This window comes from Leptinotarsa decemlineata, unplaced genomic scaffold, assembly GCF_025532065.1.
Source record: "Leptinotarsa decemlineata unplaced genomic scaffold, Ldec_3_MD MMD2_tig00001393_RagTag_RagTag, whole genome shotgun sequence".
NCBI classification, from domain to species: domain Eukaryota; kingdom Metazoa; phylum Arthropoda; class Insecta; order Coleoptera; family Chrysomelidae; genus Leptinotarsa; species Leptinotarsa decemlineata.
Window position 1 is genome coordinate 103,199 of NW_027412562.1, and position 12,714 is coordinate 115,912.

At 36.6% G+C, this 12,714-nt stretch overlaps 1 protein-coding gene across 1 annotated transcript in view; it reads right to left on the reverse strand.

The window, feature by feature from the left end:
• Nucleotides 1–828: 828 nt before the first annotated feature.
• Nucleotides 829–12,714, reverse strand: part of LOC111511997 (pickpocket protein 28) — a 41,450-nt gene continuing 29,564 nt past the window's right edge. The window contains exons 6-9 of the mRNA XM_074176066.1: nt 12,212–12,482; nt 10,225–10,284; nt 8,363–8,564; nt 829–2,935 (exon numbers count right to left, since the gene is read on the reverse strand). Coding sequence (XP_074032167.1) covers nt 2,719–2,935; nt 8,363–8,564; nt 10,225–10,284; nt 12,212–12,482 — 750 coding nt within the window. The 3' untranslated portion in view covers nt 829–2,718. The remainder of the gene's footprint in view (nt 2,936–8,362; nt 8,565–10,224; nt 10,285–12,211; nt 12,483–12,714) is intronic.

The window sequence follows — 12,714 nt, forward strand, 5'->3', positions numbered from 1 at the left end:
ACTTGTTTGTAGAAAGTATCTTGGAAGAGAAAGTATGTGCTAGACATAGAGTGACTGTAGAGGTTGACTGATGATGGTGTGAGTTTTGAGTGTCACAATTCAATTTATATACTCCTGATTTCTTTCAATATCGTCTTCGTTAAAAAATTGAGCCACTTTTCTGTTGTTCGTCCAGAATATGTTGAAGCTCTATAATTTCAATTTTGATTATCTAACTTATCAATAGCACCCGTTTGAAAAGTATTTTGTCTGATAATTCACCTTTGAAGCCGTTGTTCACTGCAATCTGATTAATGATGTTGAGGTCTTCATTAAAATCATCTATTGAAAGAGAAATATTGACTAATCTGTAAATTATGCTATTATAAGTTCAAAAGAATGCTTGGTCCAATTCTTCAAAAGTATTCATTGTTCAAGTTTCATGACGGTGCCAAATTTATGGTAGAAACCTTCTTAACAGTTGGAATCGTCTGTCGTTTAGCTACCGCCACTTCCGCTCACAAATATCTCATAAATTTAGCATTGATAACTTTCAAAATGCTACCGAATATCACGAGTGAGATTGGGAAAATAGACATTTCCTCCATTATTATCATATGTGAACTCAAAATCTTGGGATCTACCTATTGGTGTAATTATTCGAAAGTAATTTCACATCAGCAATAAACATGATACCCAAAATGATGACTTCCATTAAATGCGCAGATGAATGATAGGTATACTAGTCGTTAATCGGGGTAACAATAGCTGAAAAGCCAAATATTCACAAATCACTGAATGTACAAATAATTTTCAAGTTTATCAACTTGGCATATTCAAAGACCCAGAAACATTGAAAAACATTTATTTGTACTTGCTTTTTTGTTCGAACAACTATACGAACAGTTAGTCAATTTGAGTAGAACGAATCAACCGTCGTTATGGATTGAAGAAATGTCTTTCAATACATTTTTCAAATCCCGCATTTCTGAAATTGTATGTTCTATTTTCACAAACTACACCGAAAACGTTTTGATCTTCACGACCCCCACCGCAAACCTAATGAAATATTTGTTATCGTCAGTTAGGGAAGCTATGGATTATGACGACCCCTCACGATATAGAAGGTCCAGACACTCTGTCGAGTGAGGCCCTCATGCCCCCCGGTAAAAGATGAACAATATCTTCATCCAAACACCCCAGCCATGTAGGAGTCCACGTGAAGGGCGGCACTGATGTCCGAGGACATTCATGCCGTCATCCCATAAAATCAGTTTTGACCCGTTTGTCTTCCTGACGAACATCAGTCCAAAGGGTAAGGGAGCCAGGCTCTAACCTGTTTGAACCCAAGATGGCTGTTGACGAAATATTTATTATGAAAAAAACGAGACGAATACGTTCAGGAATGAACTGACATTGAATAGTTAAGGAAAATACACAAAGATTTACCAAAAAACTCACATTATACTGCTACCCAGCAGGATCGAACAAAAGGAGGTGTGCTGCATTCAAAAAAATGCTCTGGAACTGTTTCTGAAGAGTGATCAATGAATATTAAATGACTATCTCATTACTTTCTGTCGATGAACTTCAATATTTATGAAGATTCATATTCTGAAGTTGCAACTTTGCTCGGGTCACCGTACTGAGGTAAGTAATGACATATCGTGAACTGTTCAGTGAAAATCTCACAATGGAGTATTATCTGAATATAAAGTGATCAAAAGGTTCATAAACAATGATTTATTGTACAACCGGCAACACCTGCTTACGCCAGCAACCGGTAAATCTCGATACCATTTCCATCTCTCTTTGCATCGATTACGTCACACGCGTCTCTCGCTCTTACACACACTTACACATCCTTACATGAAATATCAATTATTTCCCAAATCTAAGTATATTTTCCTATCTTCAATATGATAATGATGATTACAGTCTACGGAAATGCTGTTGAGTATAATGAATGAGTCAATTTCGGTCCCGACAAAACTGACGCTGTAAATACCCAACATTCGCAGTTACCTTCAATATCTTACGTTGGTGTAGAGGTTAAGGACAATGGCTACCGCGCGGACGATCCAGGTTCGAATCTCATAACTATAAACTTTTTTAAATTGAAATAACGTGACTGGAACGTGACAAGGGGGCTGTGGGCTGAGGAAGAGTCGCAAGGGGGCCTGAGCGGTAATGTGGAGTACTAAGGGAGCTGATAGGTTAGCCCCACTCCCGGTGAGCCAGAACATACATTGTTCATCTACTACTGTCTTCTGACAGTCCGAGTCTCTGCATATGATGATTCAAATGACAGTGACCTGTAAGAAGGCCTGTTAGACATCGTAGTTCATCCCTACTGTAGTCCAACAACTGTTTGGTATCAAGCTTCAAAGGTTGGATAAACGCCCTGGAGTGAGCCAATCCTGGAAGATTCTGCCAGAAGTCCATGAATCTTCTTGCCATCCAGGTGTTGAATATTTGTTTGGCAAAGCCTAAAGTGATTCCAATGACAGGTTCTGGTCCTATGAAGCTGGTTGCTATGAATGAGCTTCTGTGATAGCGAAACATGTCGTGATGTATTATTTAAAAATGAAGTTTGTGAAGATCATATAGTTTTCGGTGTAGTTTGTGAAATTACTATGGATCTTCATCAAGTACCGGCTGAATCTTACAAACATACTGATGTTACAGTGGAACAAATGACATACATCTTCTACATACATATTAATCAATATATAAATATTACAATCCTGCGAAATCATCATAGAGTACTCTGTTGAAGTACCATCGCACGGTCAGGTAATAAACAATTTCCACAGCTGAAAGTACTGAAAATCCGGTGAAGAGACCCAGTAATCCTCCAAAATTTGCTAGAAAGTCGAATGGGCCGTAGAGTTCTGTTCGCTGTGATTCCAGAAATTGATCTTTCATGAAGTAAACTGATAATCTCGATAAATGCCTGAAAAAAATGGTAAATATATTCTGATGAATATTTCGAAAGACAACAGCAATCAGTATGATTAGTCTTGTCACATAGTATATTTTTATAAAGGTGTATTCCTGGAAAATTCGTATATTGATCAAGATATTGAAAATCGAGATAGAAACTGAAGTCCTGTAGAAATAATAATAATAATAATAATAATAATAATAATAATGTCTTTATTTCCAATGAAAAATAAAATGCATGATATTCATCTTGTTACACAAAAATCCCAAGGGGGAGTTAACTAATCCTATAACCTGAATTTTTATTTCACAATTTTTTGGCATTTGACATTTGACATTTGACATTTGTCATTTGTTGAGTCACCTGAATATTCACCACCAATACCCAAGTGGAAAAAAAGAAAGTTGTATGAGAGATAACGAAAAATGACTACTTGTGAAACACAGATTATAGAAAAAAAAGGGGGTATACGAAACGGAACTGCATCAGAATGTGTTAACTTGCAGGAAACTTTTAAGCTCTTTTTTGAATTTATAAAAATTACTATGGTGTTTTAGCGAATCGGGAATAGAATTATAAAGATGAAAAATCGAATACGAAAAACTTCTCTGGAAAATTGCGGTCTTGTGTTGTGGACATGTGATTACATTTTTGTTTCTCAAATTTATGTTGTGTACGTCTGTCCTGAATGTTATTTTACGATATAAATAAGGCCGATTTCTGTATAATATAATTTTATGAAATAAACATAATGAATGAAATTTGAACCTATCTTTCATGTTAAACCAATTCAGTTCCGCAAGCTTGTGGGACACATGTTCATACTTCCTAATTCCATATATATAACGAATACAAGAGTTTTGAACACGTTGTACTCTGGACCAGGTATCGTAGTCAAGACAAGGTCCATAGACCGGAAAACAATAATTGAATTGTGCTAAAACCAGAGACTCGCATAACATTTTCTTTATAGGTACATTGAGGTACATTTTGTGCAATGGATACACGCGGTTTTGTGAAGTGTTCATGAAATTCTCATAATGAAGTGTTACTTTATTCATAAAGGGTGATTCTCTAAGGTGGCTCACTGCTATAACCTTTTTATTATTGGAGAAAGAGAAACGAAATTTGGGGGGTTGTGTATTATAGTTCAATTTACATTTTTTGGCATATTTGTAGGATCTGGTGATCTAGAATAAAAATAATACATTTATGTAAAAATATGACTCATACTCAAGAATGTAACTCGCAGGCCACTGAATAGGTCCATAAGTGCTAATTTACTTTTATGGAAAGGTGTCTTTCAGATGTTCTCTTACGACTTGAGAATTGTGAGGTGGCATTCCATCTTGTTGAATATAGATATCAACTTGGTTAGCCAGTGGCAATTCTTCAATGAAATCATTAATTTAATTCCTACGGAACTGTAGATATCTTTGCGCAGTCAGTTATCCGTCGAAAATTATTGGCCCCAAAAGTTTTCCTCCGATACATACCCAATTTGGTGAATAATAATAATAATAATAATAATAATATTTATTCACCATTTTTGATACACTTGGGTATATATGGTAAGTCAGTTGTTCTACAGGCTAGTAAAGATAAAAAGAGTTGGAGATTGAACACAGAATCACCTCTAAATATACACATATACACATATATACACATACATATATACACACATATACAAGTAAGCATAGATGCCCTTAAATTAACTAAACATTTTACATCATTCACATAATTTACTCTAAATAACATTTCGTCCACTGTGAATTTGATTGCTTGTGAGATTGTCAATTAAAAAATCTTGGTAACTGTAATAGCCTCTTTCTAAAAGCATAGTTTTAACATAATCATGGAATATCTCGTCACTTGTGATTTTTTTTACTTCATTTGGCAGCTTATTGAAGCACGTAATGGCATTATACTGAGGGGATTTTTTATAGCTTGTCATGAGATGCTGTGGGATTTTTAGAAGATCACCGTTTCTTGTATTATGACTGTGATCTGAAGCAGTCTTATCATATAATTTATTGTTTTGCCTAACAAATGAAATACATTTAAAAATGGAGATGGAAGGGGCTGTCAATATTTTTTTGTCTATAAAGACTGGCCGGCAGCTATCCCGGAAATCCATATTGAAGATTAGCCTTATGATGCGTTTTTGTGCTATGAAGACTCTGGAAAAATCCCTTGCTCTGCCCCAAGCCATAATATTAAGACTTATATGAGGGTAGGCCATGGCATAATATATGCTGAGTAAGGCAGTTTCATCCAAACAGGATTTCAGCTGTTTTATGGCATAATATGCTCTATTTTACTTAGCCCATATATGGTCCACCTGCCTTTCCCAATTTAGATTGGCGTCTAGGAACGTCCCTAAAAATTTCATTTCTTCAGAAGTTTTAATGTCATAACTAGAGTGTCGACCAATTGGAATATTTCTTCTGAAGTGAAAGTTAACACTGATCGATTTAGAAGTATTTAGAATGAGCTTATTTCTTTGGCACCAGGTACTGAACTGATCAATAATATGTTCAGATTTGCTGATGAGTTGCTCAGCATTATTGCCTGCTATGGTTATCGTTGTATCATCAGCAAACATTGTGACGTAGCCTCCCTTTATATGTTGAGGAAGATCATTTACATAGAGAAGAAACAGTAGAGGTCCTAGAACAGAGCCCTGTGGCACCCCGAGTTTTACCGTCTTTGACTCAGATGTAACTACATTGCAGATTACAACCATTTCTCTGTTTGTCATATAGGATTGTATCCAATTTATTATTATCTTATTTATTTAATAAATAAGATAATAATTTATTAATTTATTTATCTGGATACAAAATGTTCAATGGAAAGCGTACATCGTCTCTGTATTTAGTCAAAAACCAGTTGCAATAAGTCATTCTTCGGTTGTGATGGATATCGTAAAGATGTTGGTGTAGTTGGTACTTGAATCATCAATAATTATATTTGTGGAGAATTCTCCAAATAGGCGAATATAACTTATATCACACTCATAAACAATTTGGCATTTGGCAATTTGTTACTTCAACATAGGCCAACACGTCTACTTCCCTTTTTTCACTAACGATGAAGTTATTGGCATTTTCTTCTGGTTCATTTCGCATTTTTCTTTCCAGTTTTGGAAAATAATGCCAAGTGGGATAGCGACGATTAGGGAACCTCTGAGCATAAATAAGAGCTGCATCATTTGCATTCTTTTTGTTTCTTCGTAGTCCTAGCAATAGCTTCAATTGTTTGTCACGGGTAACTAGAATACCAGGACTTAGTGCATAAGTATACCTTATACGTATTATTTGTTATTTGGTATGATCGTTTCTTGCAATAATTCAGGAAAATAGAGAAAATAAAGTGAAATTGTGTGGCATCAAATTTGAGAAAATCAAGTTAACTGGAAAAAATCATATTTGCGACTGTGAAATGTGAAGTCATAAGCCTCAAAGTCGTAGTTTTCCCATGTTACTTGATCAAGAATGAAGCGATTTACACGATCCATGGCATTCTAGAACAAAAAATATAAATTGGAATAAAAATGACTTCATTTGTCAAATATTGACAAGTGAAGTATTGTTGGATTTTGAATGTCATTCTCGATCGAAATAAGTAAAAATATATAGGATGTTCCATGTTGCGTCTTTTGTGAAGAATTCAAGGCATTTTGTCGAACTACTAGGGTCAATTGAGGTTACACAGGAAGATCAACTAATTAGTTTCGACGTGGAAAGCCTTTACACCAATGTTCCGGTCGAAGAAGCACTCCAAGTCACACAGAGAAAGCTTTCCGAAGACGGAAACCTGAAAGAGAGAACGAATCTACCTATAGAAGTAATTATGGAATTACTAGGATGCTGTGTACGAAACTGTTATTTCCAACTGAAGGACGAATTCTTCACCCAAGATGAGGGACTGCCAATGGGATCGCCACTTTCACCGGTCATAGCCAACATATATATGGAGTGGTTTGAAACTCTGGCGATTGAAGAAGCCCACAAGAACCCCGAGTCTGGTTGAGATATGTTGACGACACCTTCATAATATGGAACCATGTGAATACTGAACTAGACGCCTTCCTGAAACACATCAACAGCGTGAGACCTTCCATCACTTTCACAATGGAGAAGGAAATCCACAACAAATTGCCATTCTTAGACGTTTTGGTGAAGAGGACCGACACTAAGTGGGAAACATCTGTATACCGAAAACCCACTCATACGAGACAGTATCTGAATCACGAATCCAACCACCATCAATCGACTAAAAGAGGAATCATCAAGACTTTATTAGACCGTGCTTTTGGGCTCTGTAATACAAAGGAAGGTCTCGAGAAGGAACTAGACATCATCAAAAATGATCATCAACGGAATGGCTACTCCAAAGCGATGGTAGAAAAGACTTTGGCTGAAAGACAGCAGGAGCCTCGCAAGGAAGAGAAGCCGTCACAACCAGTGCTTGCACTCTCATACATCAGAGGATTATCGGAGAGGATGAGAAGAATTGGTTCCAAGTACAACATCAGAACCTGTTTCAGATCCGGTAACACTATCTGTAGCAGCCTCATGAAAACCAGGCCCCCAAACGCGGACTGCGATTCCAAGAATTGTATTTACCGGATACCCTGTGAGTGCGGAAAATCCTATATTGGTGAAACTAAGAGGCCATTGAATGTTCGCATTGCCGAGCACAAGAAGCACACACAGCGAGGGGAAACCAGCAAATCAGAAATAGCAGACCATGTTTGGACCCATCAACACAACATCGAGTGGTCCCAAGCTGAGATCTTGCACAGAGAGGAACATTGGTTTAGGAGAAAATTCAAGAAAGCCGCATACATGTTGTCCAACAACGTATTCAGCCAGGTCAGCGTAGAAATACGCAACATATGGAAACCCATCATCAAGGGAAAAATGGCCAACTCCCGCCAAAACGGTCATCTCCCACGGAACCAGTGAAGCGGAAAATGTAAAGCAGGGATAAGTGAAAGTATTTCAACGACCTATAAATAGTCATCTCTCGGAGGAATCAGTCCAGTCATCACCCGAAGACGATTGTAGATACTATCAATCGAAACGTCGTGAACTAACGTGACTTGGAATCTCTACACTTTTTATTATTTTTTTTTTCATTCCTTCATTTTTTTTATTCAATTGTTATATTTTTACTTGTAGTTTATTTCACTATTATTTAATTTCAGGTTTATTTTGCTTAATATAATCGATATTTTCAGCTATTCATTTCTAATTATTTTTTTTTTTATTTGTTTCAGGGATTTCAAATCATTTTATATAGTAGACAATGGAAGTCCGAACTAGTGAAATTCATCATGAAACATTGTCAATCACCTTCAAACAAAAATATTTCTTGGCAATATTTATTGCATGGCTTATTGATTCAGCAACTAGTACTGCAACTTACATCAGTGAAACGTTGATTTTCTGCGAATCTAAGTCCTCAGCGACCTTTTTCTCTGCTCTAAACTGCTCTCTCCAAAGAAATTTTGTTCGAGCTGTTTCAACGTCGTAAGTGAGATCTGTACAGAGCGGCATGCAGTTACAAGCTGAATTTAGGTCACTGCTTTTTTCCAGCATGATCTCTACTTCTTTCTCCTTCATCTCATCTGAAATTAAGAACAAATTACTCAATGCTAATAGTTGTTGTATAAATGTATAAATTTAAAATTACCGCGTTGGTTCGAGAAAGTTCTGGTTCTAGCTAGTGTATTTCGATCACCTCGAGATGGCAGTAATAATTGCATATAAGAGGGCTAGCGGCGCAACTGCGAGTTAGTAAATCAGTGAAGTGAATCTGTAAATCTGGCTGTAAATCAAATAATCTAAAAGAACAATTTGTTCAAGTCAGTCTCAACTCCCTACACTGTAGGTTCCACCTATGTTAACATCTGGACTGTGTCTCTTTCCAATCCCAAAAGATGCCCTACAAATTTTCCATGGTTGCTTATGAATGAAGTTGTCATGCATTTTCTCAACCCATGATTCAATTATTGGTTAAAGTTCGTAGTTATATCTTTCTGTATCTGTCGTGCTCATATCCTCTGCCAATCTTTGATAATTTGATTCACAACATGTAGTTTGATTACCATCCAAAAATTCCTTTCTTCAACTCCTTTCTTGAATTTTTTCATGGAGTTTTGTACTTGAATTTCCAATGTTATCGGTGTGTTCTTACTGAATACACATGCTTTTGAGCATTATATGCACAAATTGCTACATTCAAGCAGAATACTTGCTGATTGCTCGGCCGAGCGGCAATCTACCTAATCTTTCCCAATTTCTGATCTGTGGCTGAGTAGAAGCAATATAGCACATTGATAGATTGTTTGCAAAGACTGTTGTAGTATTTTCCATTTTGTTCGTATGTGGCATTCAGTTTTTCAACTTGACATATTGCACTCTTGAAGTTTTTCCCATGTGGACCAAATACTTCAGATTTTTCATCATATAAGTAAGGTGTGGTCCCATTTCAAATCATCAACTCCAGTTTCATGTAATGAAAATGGAATTTTTGACAGGTGATGATTGACTGTATTGGCAAACATGCGCCAAACTAACTGACTGTTATGAGGAAACAAGTATAGTTGAGGCACCAGTCAATCTAATAATAACACTGATGATCTTCTAACAAGACTCAACCTCTGACGGAAGCAAGAAACTCTTTGGAAGGTTCGAAATAGATGAACCTCCCAATCTAACAGACCACTATTATAATATTCATGCAGTCATTGTTCACTGTGGTTCTGGAGTTGAATTTGGTCATTATTACGCCTTGGCCAAAGATGAAACGAACTGGTTTAAGTTTGACGATAGTCGTGTCACGAAGTGTTCTGGCGATGCATAGAATCTATTGGAGCCTCTGGAGACACCCTACATTCTGTTTTGTAAGAGAGAGGACATTGGTAGATCAAGATCTTCAGATGATGTGGTGCTGCAGGTGTTTCCTGGTTTTCCTGCAGCTGAAAAAGCAAATGCGCCACTGGAATCAATGAAGTCGCCCCGGAGCGCCAATTAATTTATATTGTTGTTTTCATTTCTGTAGGGCAAGCTAAATAAAATTCTGTCTTGTAATATAGTAAAATATTTCGTTTGATCTGCCATACCAAGTGACCATATGAATTGCAGTTGAGGGATAGATGATATATTTCATCAGAGTTGATGTTGAGTAGTTTAAATGACAACCAGTGTTGTATCATTGTTTTCATATCTATTTCATATCAATATTTTATCTGTACTTCGATTTTTGAATTTGTATATGATACTCACATTCAGCTTCATCCATACATTTCAATTTTCCATTGCCACAAATTTTAGTCGAGTTGGTTCCTACAAAAAAAAAATTCATCAACGTTGAGTATGATGTAAATTCAATTCGAATATGACGCTGAGTAGGTATGTTAGTGACACTTTTTGTGAGATTCCCACTGGTAAGTTTACAAAATAATAACACGTGTTTTGCTATACAGTGACTTTCTCAAGAGTAATCATACTGAGTTTATACTCCGTATGATAACTACGAACTACCTTACGAAGTACTGTTATTGAGTAGAGAGCACTGGATCCTCCGGAAGATGGAAATATTAGGACGAGATAGTTGTTGGTTCATAGATGGATCAAAAACACTTTCAGGCTCTGGTGCAGGTGTTTTCATTCGCAGACCCAGAGATATCAACCTGCCTAGGAACTTATGCGACTGTATTTTAAGCGGAAATGTATGCTATCGAATCGTATGCGGAGAGATTGAAAGAATCCAACCTCACATACAAGGCAATAAAAATATTCTTGGACAGTCAAGCGGCGTTGAAAGCTCTTGGCTTCTACCGAGCAACGTCTAAGCTGGTAGCAAACTGCCAAAAACGACTCTCCTCAATAGGAAGACCCAACAGATCGTCTCTGGTCTGGATTCCTGGCCATACTGGCCTGAAGGGCAATGAAGCTGCTGACTCTCTTGCAGAGGAGGGTGCTGCAAGCGGCTCCATTGGAATAGAACCTGTCATTGGCACCGCGTTAGGCTTTGCCAAACAAAGATTGAACACCAGGTAGAATTTAAAAAAATATTAAAAATCGGCCGATCAATGCCAACTATTTTGTTGCTGATTCCTGAAGTGTATTTGAGTACCCTCCTGTTGAGCAACACATTTGAAACGCTTTTTATTTTCAGGAAAACCAGTATTAATATAGCAAGATCGGGGAAAGAGAACAAAAATTTAAAAATCGGCCGATCGGTCTCAACTATTTTGTTGCCGATAGGTATATTTGAGTACTTTCCTGATGAGCAATAAATTTAAAATACTCTTCTTTCCAAAAAAAAACAGTTTCAAGATGGCAAGAATGAGGAAACTGAAAAAAAATGAAATCAAGGTGTATTTGAATATACTCCTGGTGGGCAGAAAATTTGAACCACTTTTTATTCTGAGGAAAACCACTTTCAAGATAGCAAGAACGTGGAAAAAAAAAAATAAAATCGGTGTATTTGAGTTTACTCTTGGTGAGCAACAAATTTAGAACATCTTCAATTCCAGGAAAAAACAGTTTCAAGATAGCAAGTTCATAAAACATTAATAAAAAATATTTAAAAATTTTTCGCTATATCCAAGGTTTAGCAACTAAATAGCAACTAAATATTCTGTAAAGATCAAAGGGAAAGTATATAATTCATTGAGTTACTTTGCTACCTTGATGACAACTAATAAGCAACTAATTAGCTACAAATTTTTTTTTCCATTATTTATTCAATTTTGAAAATACACGTGCTGCAAAAGTTGCACCAGCTGATCCATTTGTTGACTTTAATGCTTATATAACTTTTAAACTATTAGAGATACGACAATAAACATTCAGGACATTTTTGTAGATAATTAAACTTTATTTACAAAAATGAGAAGTTGAAAAAAATCACAAAATTGAAGAAACTAAAAGTTAAACTTTCCCTCGGTTATCTTAAAGGCGCGATTTTGTTCCATCTTTTACATAAAAGAGGACGTACGCTGCAGACACCCGTATACTAGCGCGTGGCACAAATACAACGATTCACACGTGTCACCAATTTCACCAAAGTCGCTTGTGAGTGGAGAAGCTACAAATTGATGTATTTTTTTTGCAATTTTGCTGCATTCGCCTTGCTAGCCTGATAGGGCTGAATTTTGCCGCTGTACAAAAAGAAAACCATCGTGTTGAAGCCATAAAAAGATCTAACTCGGATTGACAATTTAAATACAAAATTTCGCCATGTTTGAGACAGATGATCACTTACTAGGCATGTAAAAATTCACACAACCGCACATGTTCAACGTATAGTTCGTCAAACATTCCAATCTGCAATTATCTGGTGTATAAATATTGAAGTACTTCAAGAACCTTTCATCAGAGAAATAACACTGTCGAACGGAAGGTCTGTAATTCTTAACTTCTTTCGATGTGGTCATCATTTTCGGTTGAACTACGATCTGAACCGAGGTGTCCAGAGGGACCAAGTGAGAATGTTTCTTTAGCTGAGGAACTGTGTGAGGTGTATGGAGTACAACCTGGAATAAACATTCAAAATCAACCGCGAGAAAATATTGCCAAAAATAGCGTTCAAAATCCCATTTCAAGTGTCTTAAAGTGATCTGTACTCTATGGAGTGGGCAGATTGAGGCCCGGCGTCAAGTCACATCAAATTTTTGAAATTGGCTCCAAAATGGGAGCTGAAACGTCTAATACAAAACTATAGTATATGATGTTCCTCCCTGAGGAATACCATATAATATAGTTCTT